Source organism: Tamandua tetradactyla, chromosome 17, assembly GCF_023851605.1.
Source record: "Tamandua tetradactyla isolate mTamTet1 chromosome 17, mTamTet1.pri, whole genome shotgun sequence".
Taxonomy (NCBI): Eukaryota; Metazoa; Chordata; class Mammalia; order Pilosa; family Myrmecophagidae; genus Tamandua; species Tamandua tetradactyla.
This window is the reverse complement of record NC_135343.1, coordinates 74,866,688-74,881,027: the sequence shown is the minus strand read 5'-3', so window position 1 is coordinate 74,881,027 and position 14,340 is coordinate 74,866,688. Positions and strand designations below refer to the sequence as shown.

Below are 14,340 nucleotides of genomic sequence, written 5' to 3'. Positions count from 1 at the left end.
CCCCAGTATGTGCATAGGGGCTTATTCTAGTGTGCTAGCTGCTGGAATGCAACACACCAGAGACAGATTGGCTCTTAACAAAAGGGGATTTATTTTGTTATTTCTTCAGAGGAAAGGCAGCTAACTTTCCACTGAGGGGTTCTTTCTTACATGGGAAGGCACAGGGATGATCTCTGCTGGCCTTCTCTCCAGGCCTCTGGGTTCCAAAAACTTTCCCTGGGGTTATTCCTTTCCACATCTCCAAAGGCCTGAGCTGAGCTGCGAGTGCTGAGATGAGGTATGTCGAGCTGCTTGGGCTGTACTAGTTGAGCTCTCTCATTTAAGCACCAGCCAATTAAATCAAACATCATTCATTGCAGCAGGCATGCCTCCTAGCCGGCTGCAGATGCAATCAACAACAGATGAGGTTCACATGCCATTGGCTCATGTCCACAGCAATAGAACTAAGCACATTCTCCTAGCCAAGTTGACACCTGAATCTAACTACCACATGTCCACCCCTTGTCAACTTGGCAACTACATGCATCACCTTAAACAATATTAAAGTGCAAAAAATTCTCTTCTGGCTGTGGACCTATGAATCTCAAAACAAGTTATCTGGTGCCAATATGCAAAGGTGAATATTCACAGGATACAGGTTTTCATTTCCACAGGGAGAAATTGGAAAGAACAGAAATATGAAACATGCAGGGTAAACACCATTGGATTTCAAAGCCTGAAAGCCATTTATCCTTTGGCTTTAGAAAGTGGCAGTCCCACCTTTTCCAAAGGCTTATGTAGCGGCCTGCCTTTTTCTGAATCAACCTCGGGGGACATAGAGGAGACCACCTTTTTCTCAGCTCCACCCTCTCTGAGCATCAGGGCCATACCTGGGCTCTTTGCCATTGCCAGGACACACACTCAACCCCTCCATGTGGTGGCAGCCAGGCTCTCCCCAGTCCTCAAGGAGTGTGCTGTACCTTCTCCAAGGCCTGAGGCTGCACGACTCTTCCACTGCAACGAGGTGGGAGACTCATCCTCACCTTGCAGGGTAAACTCACCCTCTCCATGTATGTATATGGGTGGGTTCACTCTCCTGGCTGAGGTTTCTTGGCTTCAGACCTGAGCTCTATGCTTCTCACTCTGCAAACTCCAATTTGTCCCTTTTGTGTCCCCCTTTGTCCAGATTGGCAGTGGTTCCGTTTACACCAACAGTCTCTTCAAGCACTCCCGGACTTCTCCATCATTCTCTTCACAGTTCCTCCAAAATCTTCCCCTCATCCATTTAAACAGTCATTCCAACATGTTTGCTATTTGCAAACAGCAGCAGCACCCCACTCTCCAGTACCAAATCTGTTCTAGTTTGCTAGCTGCTGGAATGCAACACACCAGAGACAGATTGGCTTTCAATAAAAGGGGATTTATTTAGCTAACGTATAGTTCTTCAGAGGAAAGGCAGCTAACTTTCAACTGAGGTTCTTTCTTACACGGGAAGGCACAGGGTGATCTCTGCTGGCCTTTTCTCCAGGCCTTGGGTTCCAGCAACTTTCCCTGGGATGATTCCCTTCTGCATTTCCAAAGGCCTGGGCTGAGCTGCAAGTGCTGAGGTGAGGTATGCTGAGCTGCTTGGGCTGTGCTACGTTGAGCTCTCTCATTTAAGCACCAGCCAATTAAATCAAACATCATTCATTGCAGCAGGCACGCCTCCTAGCAGACTGCAGATGCAATCAACAACAGATGAGGTTCACGTGCCATTGGCTCATGTCCATAGCAATAGAACTAGGCACCTTCACCTGGCCAACTTAACACCTGAATCTAACTACCACAGGGCTACTCTGCTCTCTCCATAACAGGAACAGGTTCCCACAAGGGAAGTGCAGGTTGGCTCCATGCTGTGCTGGGGAGAGTATGGGAGAGTGGCCACAAGCTCCTACTATTGTTTTTGTTTGTTTGTTTGTTTGTTTTTGCATGGGCAGGCACCAGGAATTGAACCCAGGTCTCCGACATGGCAGGTGAGAATTCTGCCACTGAACCACCGTCGCACTGCCCTCCTACAACTGTTTTTAACACTGTGTTTTCTTGAATTGGCACTCACCCAGTTACTGCAACCCTTTAACTGTTTTCCTGAGTTTTAATAAAAATGACTCTGCCAGTTTTTGCTAGTTCTTCAAGGCTGCTATGGGACAAGGGCACCCTGGAGCATCTTAGGCCACCATCTTTGTCCTAGACAGTCACGCCATGTGGTTTTACATACTTAAGTGATAAGATCTGAAGTGAACAGAACAAAATCTGAACAATCTTGAGCAAATCTGCAGATCAGTCAATTAAAAAACCTCAAACAAGAAGCATACTCTTTTCCTCTGGATCCAGTGTTCTCTTCTTCTGAGCAGGAAAAAAATATCTCTTTTAAGATATGATTTCCTCTGTAGGTGCCACTATCATGTGTCAGAGTTTTTGAGGGTGACCTAATTTTATAAGAAATTTTATCATCCTCATTGTTACTTCCACTCTGAGCACGTAAAATTTGGCTTCATCCTAATGTATTCCAGTTCACAGACAAAGAAGTCTGAGTCTGCACATGTCACAGATACTATGAAGAGTGCCAAACCAGCACTTGCTAATATTTAAATGAGACGATGTTAAAACCCACAGTGTGTTGAGTCAAAGACAATGTAAGATTGAAGGAATCTGCTTAAATATGCAGCATAGTAATAGTGCGTACTGTACTCCTACAAGGCTGCGTGTCTGTTCACAGCTGGAGGAGGAGCGGCTCTCCATCATCGACAGGGACAACCGCCTGCTTCTGGACAAGATATCCTACATCATGAGGACCAAGGGACAGACCGACAACAGGAATGACTACAAGCACAGAAGGTAACAATCAGGCAACGTGGCATTCCAGGGCCGTCACACCAAATCAAAATACCCCCCCACAGTGTTGGCCCCGGAGGAGGTGGTTGCTGGCTCTGGAGAAGAATAGCTGTCTATGACCTTATACTTGAGGACAGAAGCATCCCAAGAGAGACTTATTTAAAAGAAGTGTCCTTTTCCTCTTAATTCATGAATCAAAGTTTTACCTGAGAGGGAGACAAAGGCCATTTCCCTTATCCCCAACTAAAGAGGAGACATAAAAGAGTAACTTACTATTTGCTGCATACTTACTCTGGATCAGGCACTATTCAAAGTTTTCCAATCATCTGACTCATTTAATTCTCACACTAATCCAATTAGGTAGGTACTATTGTGATTCTCGTTTTACAGATGGGGAAACCAAGGCACAGACAGGCATCATAACTTATCCAAGATGACAGCTAGGGAGTGGCAGATTGCAGATTTGAACCCAAGCCGTTGCAATCTCAATCTCCAAATGTAGCAAAATGTTCTTGTTTTTCTGCCAGCAGACTGTTTTCATCCAACCTGTCTGGGAAAAATATGAAAGATCAGATGCTCCAGTGTCTACATGGGACAGTGACTGCTTTTATGTATTTATTTTTTAAATGTTTTTATTGACAAAACAAAACAACATACAAACATGAACATTCTTAACATATGAACATCGCAGACTTGGTATACAATCAGTGGCTCACAATGTCATCACATGGTTGTGTATTCATCACCACGATCATTTCTTAGAACATTGCATCACTCCAGAAAAAGAAATAAAAACTCATACATTCCATACCCCTTCCCCCTCCCTCTCATTGACCATAGTATTTCCATCTACCCACTATATTTTAACCTTTGTTCCCCTCATTTTTTTTCCTATACCCCTTCCCATCCCCTTTCACTGATCACTAGTATTTCAATCTACTCAGTCATTTTTTACAGACTTCTAGATGCAACCACTAGCCTGATAAGCTAGTGCTGCTCTTCAATAACGCAGCTGAAGGTGAAGTCTGTTTCTTTGAGTCCTGCCCTCTGTAAAGATAGGGTTCAACCAGGTCTTCATATTCTTTAAATTTTAGAGACAGTTATTACTCCTAAAAGTCATTATTCTCCAAGGTAAATACGTCCTCTATCCCACTGACTTCATACAAATCACTAGAAATGCTGACTAGTTAGATCCGTGTGCATTCCCAGCTAAATGCAAAATGGTGATTATGATGCATAACTAGGAAGTTTTTTTTTTCAGAAGTGGTTGATCCTTTCAAAACCTGTCTTGAAGAAGCTCAAAGCAGTTTCCATTTTTCATAATTAATTACAATCTAATTGATCCCCAGGCACCCCTGAGCCTGGTGGAAGGACTCCGTAGGCTCACCAGAAAGAGCCATGTGAGAATGAAATTACTTAGAGCCAGAGGACTGAGTCTGTTGTCTTGGCTTTCATCTAAATGGCCAGTCCGGTGTAATCTGTCTTCAGTTCATCAGAGGTAATTAGGTGCCTCATGCTGAAGATTTGGGATGGGGCAGGGGCAGCGATCCTAGGGTGTCAGGAGTTAGGCCCCCTGCTTCCTAGCTGTACCCCTCTCCAGCCCCTGTCAAGTTATCTCCTGAAGCTACAGGTCAAGCCTGCAAATTTTCCTGGGGTAGTTTATGATGGCTCTGGAATCACATTCTGCTTTTTAGAAAGGATGCCTTAACCTCAGAATAAAAATTGCTGTTTGGTGCTGCTTGCCTTAAAGCTGTTAATCAAGTGGTTTAGGAAAACAGCTAATCCCACACAACTCAATCCTGGGAGTGGGCCTGGGGGAGCAGGGAATGTACAAGGCTGAAGAGGTTCTCTTGCCCGCCGCCTGGAGTTTCCGTTTGAAATTTCCCATACCTGGATGTGAATTCATATAATCAATGACTACTTTCCCCTTGATTTCTGTCACACAGAGAACATGTGGGAGGATAGAAAGAGAAAAGGCAGCAGGAAGTATCATTTTACATAAATGGAAAGAGATGCCTGACCCAGGGGAGGTATCCCAGACAGAAAGCCAAAGGAAGGCCTGGGATCAGACTTGGGGAGCAGAAAGGGACCAGACATCAGCAAGTGGGAAAGGGATGAGAGAGGGGAACAGAGGGCAGCCTTTGAAAATTTACCCACAGCTAGCTCCATACTAAAACAAGTCATTTTTTTCTATTTGACAAACACACCCAACTAAACCCGGCCAAACCCAAACCTTACAATACCTTATCTTCAGAAGGTTAATATTATAATTCCCATTACAAAGACATGCAAACTGAGGTGCAAAGAAGTTAGGTGGCCGCAGCCCCATTTCCACTCTTGGCTCTCCAGCCCTGAGCTTGATCCTGCCACTATACCATGCTGTTTCCCGGATGCTAATATCTGCTCTTCTGGTTTGCTAGCTGCCAGAATGCAATATACCAGAAACGGAATGGCTTTTTAAAAGGGGGATTTAAGAAGTTGCTAGTTTACAGTTCTAAGGCTGAGAAAATGTCCCAATTTAAACAAGTCTATAGAAATGTCCAATCAAAGGCATCCAGGGAGAGATACCTTGGTTCAAGAAGGTTGATGAAGTTCAGGGTCTCCCTCTCAAGTGAGAAGGCACATGGTGAACACAGAGTTTCTCTCTCATCTGGAAAGGCACATGATGAACACAGCATCATCTGTTAGCTTCTTCTCCTGGCTTCCTATTTCGTGAAGCTCCTCGGGAGGCGTTTTCCTTCTTCATCTCCAAAGGTTGCTGGCCGGTGGACTCTGCTTCTTGTGGCTATGTCATTCTGCTCTGCTCTCTCTGAATCTCTTCATTCTCCAAAATGTTTCCTCTTTTATAGGACTCCAGAAATTTATCAAGACCCACCCAAATGGGTGGAGACATGTCATCACCTAATCCAGTTTAACAACCACTCTTGATTAAATCACATCTCCAGGGAGATGATCGAATTACAGATTCAAACATACAGTATTGAATAGGGATTGTTTTATCTTTATGAAATGGAATTTTGATTAAAACATGGCTTTTCTAGGGGACATACATCCTTTCAAACCAGCACATCTGCTTTTCTTGGAAGTGAAACATTATTTTTATCCTATATGTGAAGGGTCATCAAAACTTTTTAATGCATCTGGTAATGTGGAAGTTAACTCAGTCCTTAGACATTAGAAGGGAACATATGAATTGCAATTTTGATGCCAGTAAAGCTGAATCCAGCACAGTCCATTGGCTCCATGAGGAAAGAGTTGCACTTATCTTGCTCACACCGTGGAACCTAAGAGGCCATCAGTAAGTGTGTACTGGATGAACAGGTGAAATGAGGGTATAGAGTCTAAGATTTTAATACCTCAGAGGCAAATTTCAAAGCTTTATAGAAAATGGATGTTATTTAGTATTCATTATTCACCAGCTACGTTCTAGGATCTTAAGAACTTAAGAACACAGAGGCTGTGGAAACACGTCTAGAAGCTTAGAAGTTAGGCTAAAAAGTCAGTGATCCTATGTCTATTAATATACACCCCAGACATGTGCTCCCCTAAGTGTCATAAGGACCTCAGAAATTTCACCTGGGAGACCAAGATTGAAAATCAGAGGTTAAGATGGAAAGGGTAAAAATGGCTGTCTGATCTTTTTAGAGTTACCAGAAATGTCTCCAGGTAACACGCAAAGTTACAAAATAACTTTTGGTTTTGTAGCACCTCATGAAGACAAGTTCTCAGTCTCTACTACATGAAGATGCATTTGGTGGACACCCCAAAGTTGGGCTGTTTCAAATTGCAGCCTTGGAAATCTCACAGGGCCTCCTCAGAGATAATAAAACTGTGATTTGTATCTGCCTTGGCTCTATTATCCCCCTTGGGTGATACCACAAGAACCTGAAGAATTTGTCCAGTGTGTCCCTTGACTTGACTCCTTCTGGGTTCCCTCATTCATAAGACAGCATGTCTGAATATCTCTTCTCTGAGCCTTTCTGCATTTCTGGATGCAACTCCCCATCTTGTAGACCATCTTATTGTCAACTTGATTGGCTTTTTAAAGCAATCAAATAGTTCCATGCTGCATGCATATAGAAAGCTCTCTCTTACCATGCATTCAGCTCTGAATGGTATACTGTGAATACAATGTGGTAGCTGCAAATGTCCAAAATCACAATGAATTCAGCTTAACAGGAATACTGACTACAATGGAGTTCTGAAGTAGGCTACACCCAGTATCCTTCAGCTAATGGCCCATACCAAAGTGATGTTAGAAGTGGGATGCCTCTATGCTATTAGTTTAATAGAAGCACTGCAGGAATTCAATCCAACCATTTTTATCAAGAGTGCATTAACTTGGCCCTGTTAACTTGCTATTTCATTTCCCGGTTTGCTCCATTCTTTAATAAAGACACTTACCCAATTAACTCACTGGACTGAAAAGAAACATTCCACTTACAGGAAAAACCTGCCTGTTAACAGAACGCTGAAAATTAGTTGGATCAAAAAAAATGTAGATTTATCTATCTATATCCAGATAGTCAATAGCAAAAGTCAACACTGTGAAAGAAATGACCAACAACTTTCACACCTGATTTTATTTTTTACAGCTTTACTGAGATATAATGGGCATACAGCAAACTGTACATATTTAAAGTGCACAGTTTGATGTTTCACATATCAAATGTGAAAATATCACTCCAGTCGAGATGATAAACCTATCTATCACCACCAAAGGTTTTTTTGTGCCCATCTATAATCCCTCCCTCTCATCATCTCTGTATCTCCACCCTCTTCCCATCCCCAGGCAGCTACTAAGCTGCTTTATGACACTATAGGTTAGTTTGCACTTTCTGGAATCTTCTGTGAAAGGGTCCTTGCAGTGTTTACATTTCTCTCTGCCTTCTTTCACTCAGCATAATCATGCTGAGGTTAGTCGATGTCGTTGCATGTATCAGTGGACGTTCCTTCTCATTGCTAAGTAGAATTCCATCAGGTGGATGCCCACAATTTGTTCTTCTTTTCACCTATTGATAAGCATTTAGACTGTTTCCAGTTTTGTGCTATTACAATAAAGCTGTGATGAGCGTTCATGTATTATACAGAGAAAATACACTATAGGAACACATGAATGTATATGGAAGACTAGGGCACTTGCCCAAGTCCGAAAACTCAGAGCCAAGTAGAGGATTTCAAATATAGGGCATAGAAATAATCTCTGCATCATTGCATCTGGGGCCTTTTAATGCTCACGGGTCATTCACCAAACCTGCTGCAAATGCGGATGACCCAGAGTCCATCAGATTCTGGTTGGTCTTGTTAGTCATATGGGTACAAAGCACTCAGGCTCAAGGTCTTGCATGTATGGGATCAGGGAGGAGTTTTGGTGTCAAAAGGATAGGTCTTAAATAAAAGACATTTGCTAAAGCCCAATGGGAGAAAAGGGAAAATAAAAGGGTGTGGAGTATTATGGCAGACTGCCAAGTATCAGCCACAATCTGGACTAATTCGTGCACTATTTTGGGCAAAGCACAACCTAAACTTTCTGAGCCACAGTTTACTCATCTGTAAAGAAAGGACAGCGGTAACTACCTCATAGATTGCAAGAGTTAAAGGAGATGATAGGCATGAAGCACTGAGTACAGCCCTTGGCACAAAGGAAGCTCCTAATGGGGTGCTGTGCTCTGTTCCTGATGGTTGTTGCCTCAAATTACAGGACTGCTGTTGTTGCTTGGCTGCTCCTGGGCACAGTGGAGCTGGCTTCATTGGTAATTCCATTTTTATAACACTGATTGCAATGTACACATGGTATCTTGCTGTCCTTATATCTTAAAGGGACAGCTACTTAGGCAGTTCATTCAGTGCTGGTAAATCCCTATGTTCTCATTTAGCCAAATGGACTTTGTCACTACTGCCATTTTTCCCTCTTAAAGCTATGTGGTCATTTTTTTTTATTATTAATTAAAAAAAATTAACTAACAAAACATTTAGAAATCATTTATATGGTCATTTTTAACTACATTTTTTCCACTATAACTCAGGCAGAAAAAGTGACCCAGACTTTTGTGGTTCCCAGCTGGTCAGGAATCAGAGAGAAGCTGAATTCAGGAAACAGGATGATGTATAATTTTTAAAAAGCCTCTTTAAAGCTTTCAGGGGTTTCAGTATAGAGTGGAAGATGGTCTTGAGACCTGCAAGTTAGGGACCCATGGCCCAAGCTCTCCCAGTCTTAGATCTTGGTTCTCTACTCCTAGCTCTGTGCCCTTTGGCAAGCTATTAATTTCTCTGTGCCTCGGTTTCCTTGCCTATAATAGAAGAACACTAGCGATTTTCCTATAGGATTGTTATTAGAATGAATTGAATAAATACATGGAAAATATTAGTGTTCAGAACTCAATAAATGTCAGTCATCGTCATCATCATCATTATTATTATTTGCTTCTTCATATTTCAAATACAGATATTTTCTATCAAGTATACTTAAGCTTTTTAAGGCCATGAACTGCTTTGGCACAATGGTGAAGTCTATGGACCCCTTCTGAAAACCATTAAAGTAATTATATTGAAACACATTATCAGAATATTTTAAAAATTCTGATAAAATAATGTGTGTACTTCTTTGAGAACATATTTAATAACAAGATTTAATAAAAGGTCTAATAGCCACTGTAATTTCAAAGAAGTAATAAACAATGTTTCAAAACAGTTGAGGCCCTAATATCTGAGACTTCTCTTGGTGATAAAGTCATGGGATGTTGTGGCTTATTGTCTCTACTTATAACGGACGAGAATGCTGAACTGCAGTTAAAGACTGGTCAGAATACCAATGTCATGACTTTCCTATCCAACTTAAGGAACCCTTGGATTCTCTCTATGGGCCTATGGACTAGCCAATTTCTAAGGCCTACATCGGATTTTATAGCCCGTGGGCCCATGATTTGGTTTGTGGAGGGACATAAAGGATTATGTGGGGAGCCCTTTTCATCCAGCCTGTTACTGCACCCAATTTTCTGTATGAGAAGAACTCCTTCCATTGGGCTGCCAGAAACCACAAGGAGCAAGATATGCCAGCCCTATTCAAAAATAAATTAACAGCTTGACATACCCAAAGACTTCCTTATCCCTCAGCAATTTAAATAGGATTCCACTGGTTTATTGATCTAGAAGGGGGTTTGAAGAACTTTGGAGGTAGACTTTGGCTAAATGAAAATTCAGGGAAGAAAGAAGACAAATGAAGCCAGCTGCCAGCTACTCATGCAAACAAAGGAGAAAAGGGTAAGGATTATCCACAAATAATGGATCCCAGGTCACATCCCAGGTCACAATTAGGAACACACCCATGAAAACAAGCACAGTCTCCGACCCTCACCATCCACTCCATTCCCTCTTGTCTGCACTCAACTACATTTCAACTTGATCCCTTTAAGCCTCAAGTAGCCACAGGTGGTCCATATGAATAACAAAGATTTGCTCCCTAAAAAATAGAAAAAGAAAAAAGAAAGAAACTTAGCTGAACGGCATCCAACTTACACAATGAGCAGAATAGGTGGCCTCATAAAAGGAAACCATATAATTCAGTGAGTGGTTCTTCCTTGGACTAAGTAAACAAAATTGGTAATTCAACCATTGTCTTACTACAACACTTTTCCCCTCCTGTAGTGTCTCAGGAACCCTTCCTAGTATGTTGGTAGGAATCTAGGATATTCATATAGGCAAACTTATCTCGTTTGCAGTCTTCGGGTCTCAGCTTAAATGTCATGTCCTCAGGAAGTCTTGGCCCCACTCTAAATGGTGCCCCCTTTACTCCCTCAAACCCCAGCCTGATCATTTCCATTCTTTGTCACTTGTGATAATTAATTGGTGAGTTTACCTATTTATGATCTGTCTTCCCAATGAACTATAAGCCTCCTGATGGGAGGAGCTTGCCTGTGTTGTTCATCATTGTAGACCCAATGCCCAGTAGAGTGTTGAGCACTCAGGAAATATTTGTTGAATGACCGAACAAATAATGAGGTCACTGGTGACTTTCTAGTGGCAAAATCTGTTACACTTTTTCCTTTTCAATTTTTAAAAATAATTCACGTGATCTACTCATTATAAAAGTCATAAATACACATATTAGAAGAAATTAGATTAGAAGAAATTTAAAATGCCCGTAATTCCGCTATCCAGAGATAATAGTTTTTGCATGTTTGTCTTCATTTCTTTATACGTTTATCTTTGTGCACATAGAAATGCAATTAAATGTAATTAAAATTGCACCTCATATATAGTCTAAATCCTGTCTTTGTTCAGTTTGGCATTAAATCATAAGAATTCTTGTACATCATTAAAATGTTTTCTTGAACATCCCTTTAATGAGTTCATCACATTTGCTCAGATGGCTGCACCATCATTCATTTTACCAGTTCCTTGTCATTACTGGCCCTGTAGATTAATTCTGAATTTTCACTATTATAGGTGATGCTAAAATGAACATCTCGATGTACTAGTTTTTTGTTGTTGTTGCTGTTTGATTGTTTTTGCATGGGCAGGCTCAGAAAAATTGAATCTGGGTCTCCAGCTCAGCAGGTAAGAATTCTTGCCAGTGAGCCACCATTACACCAATCTCAAAGCACTAGTTTTTATGTAGAATCTTGCTGGCCCTACTTGTTGTATATTCAATGAACTTGCTGATTTTCTATTGTTTTTGACCTACAAAAGTGTCACCTTTTTTTTAATCTTTCTGTGACATTTAATATCAGTGTCTACTTCCTTCTATTTCTCACTCTTTCTTCACTTTCTCTTAAACTTCCTCTTTCCCTAATCTTTTCTTCTTGGCCTCTTATCTCTTTTGGTCTCCTGACCCTCCCTGCCTGTGGCCGTTCTGGGTCTGCCTGCTCCCTCTGGGCAATGCCACTGGGCCTTTCGCTCCGGCACCACCTCCTGGATGCTCCGGGTCCATTCTCAGACCCATGTCTTTACCTCGTGGTCATTCCTGAGCACCAGGTCTACTGAACAGCGCCCCCTAAATGGTCCTTTTCAATTTGATCCCACATCCCATTCGACTACATGGTTCAAGTGCCAGCTTCACCGCCCATTAGCTCTGTGACTTTGGGCACATTTTTAATCTCACTGCGTCTTTTCCTTTTCCATAAAAGGAGGATATTAATGGTGTCTAGCTCTAAGGTTATTATAAGGATCAAATGAGATAATCATGCCTCACTGTTTCAAAGACGGATTCTTCACCACATTTTACAGCTCTGATATGGGAGGACCTCTTACAACGGATGGTATGCTATGAGTTTTCTGGCAGCAATTTTTCTTTCTTAGTGACACATAAACAATGGGTGGCAGACACTTAGCAATGAAACACATATGTATAAAGTGCCCTCAGGAAGGACTGGACATTCCCACCTCGGTGCCTCCAGAGGCCTGATAACACTGCATTGCATTTATTTCTCTACATAGCAGCTTCCTCAATTGGGCTATAAAGTGACCTGCATAAGGGACGGTGTTCCACTAATTTCTGAGGCCCATTGCCTCCCAATCCCAGGACCTAAAGGTTTGCTAAATGGGTGAACAAAGAAGAAATGCTCACCTCCTTGGGCAGCCCCTCCTGCCTGGGGGACCAGCCAACCAGCCAGGCTGGCCCATGGGTTCAATCTCTTTCATGCAGAATGGCAAATTCTATCATACATTCTCTAACCATTTAAGTATTTTAAGAAATGTTGGTTTTTGGAGTCTAAACAGGGCAAAAAGAGAACAGGAGCTTCGCAGAGTGCAGAAAGAGAACAGAGTCATTCTGGAAAGGATCGCAAGTTCAGAGTCCCGGTATCCAGCTCAAAGATGGTGTGAAGACTGGGAGAGAATTGAAAAGTACAGGGATGCCATTGCAAAGTGTCCCCGACGATGGTATCGCACACCAAGTCGAAAGGTAACTGCAGGTTTCTTTTTGGTTTAAATCCATGATTATTTGAAATTTCCATTTTGCTCATCAGATTCATCGAACACCAATCCACTCATTCTTTGCTGTACTTAAGTGTCTGTTCTATTGTCGGCAAGCAAATGCAGATGTGTCCTCATAGTTCTGGTTGCTCATGTCCCTTGACCTAGAATGTGGAATTCAGCAGACCCAAATCCACTCTAACCTCATGTCTCTCAATCATTTCTGATAGATTAGGAGACACGGTTAGACAACATTTCCAGGTTTCAGTTCTTAGGTCTGAACTTCAAATGAAAGCCTCTCTTTTTTTATTTTTTAATGTTTATTTATTGTGAGATATAACATATATACAAAAAAAGTGATAAATTTCCAAGTGCATATTAACAAGTAGTTATAGAACAGATTTTTTTCTCTTTTTTTTGTGCATGGTCGGGAATCTCCCACATGGAAGGTGAGCATTCCACCACTGAGCCACCCACGCACCTAAAACAGATTTTAAAGTTTGGTATGGGTTACAGTTCCATCATTTTTCATTCTTTCTTCTGGCTGCTCCAAGACACTGGAGTCCAACTGAAATATCAGTATAATGATTCAGCAGTCATACTCATTTGTTCAATCCTATCTTCTCTGTTATATTCCACCTTCTCTTTAAGTAACATATATACAAAAAAGCAATAAATTTCGAAGTACATCACAAAAACTACTTGTAGAAAAGGTTTCAGACTTTAGTATGGGTTAAAATTTCATAATTTTAGGTTTTTCTTTCTAGCTGCTCCAAGGTACTGGAGGCTAAAAAAAATAGCAGTATTCAGCAGTCATACTCATTTGTTAAACCCAACCCTTTCTGTATAACTCCACCATCACCTTTGATCTTTTTCCCATTCTCTAGGGGTATTTGGGCTATGACCATTCTCACTTTTTCATGTTGGAAGGGGGCTGTTGATAATATGGGATAGGGGAATGAAACTAGTTGATGTTCTGGAAGAGCTGGCCTCCCTACATTTCAGGACTTATCTAGTTCAGGGAGCGATCTGGAGGTGATAGGTTTTGGAGAGTTATCCTAGTGCATGGAACCTTTGTAGAATCTTATATAATGCCCAAGGTATTCATTGGGATCGGCAAGAATGGTTTTGATTGGCATTGGACAAGTTATGATAGGTAGCAATGTCTAAATGAAGCATGTAAAAGAGTGAGCTCCAGTGTAGCCTCTCAACTCTAGTTGCAGTCTCTCAGCCACTGATACCTTATTTGTTACACTTCTGGTCAGGATGGTATTGTTAATTCCATGGTGCCAGGGCCAGGCTCATCCCTGGAGGTCATCGCCCACGCTGCCAGGGGGACTTTCACCTGTGGATGTCATGTCCCACATAGTGGGGAGGGCAATGGTTTCACTTGCAGAATTGGGCTTAGAGAGAGAAAGGTCACATCTGAGCAACAAAAGAGGTCCTCCAGAGGTGACTTTTAGGCATACCTTTAGGTAAGCTAAGCTTCTTTGCTACATACATAAGCTTCACATGAGCAAGCCTCAAAATCAAGGGGTTGGCCTATTTGTTTGGGTGTCCCTAATGTTTGGCACAGTA

At 41.8% G+C, this 14,340-nt stretch overlaps 1 protein-coding gene across 1 annotated transcript in view; it reads left to right on the top strand.

Annotated features, from left to right (window-relative positions):
* Positions 1-2,995, top strand: part of CFAP97D2 (CFAP97 domain containing 2) — a 36,377-nt gene extending 33,382 nt beyond the window's left edge. Inside the window, exon 4 of the mRNA XM_077135129.1 lies at positions 2,735-2,995. Coding sequence (XP_076991244.1) covers positions 2,735-2,857 — 123 coding nt within the window. The 3' untranslated portion in view covers positions 2,858-2,995. The remainder of the gene's footprint in view (positions 1-2,734) is intronic.
* The last annotated feature ends 11,345 nt before the right edge of the window (positions 2,996-14,340 follow it).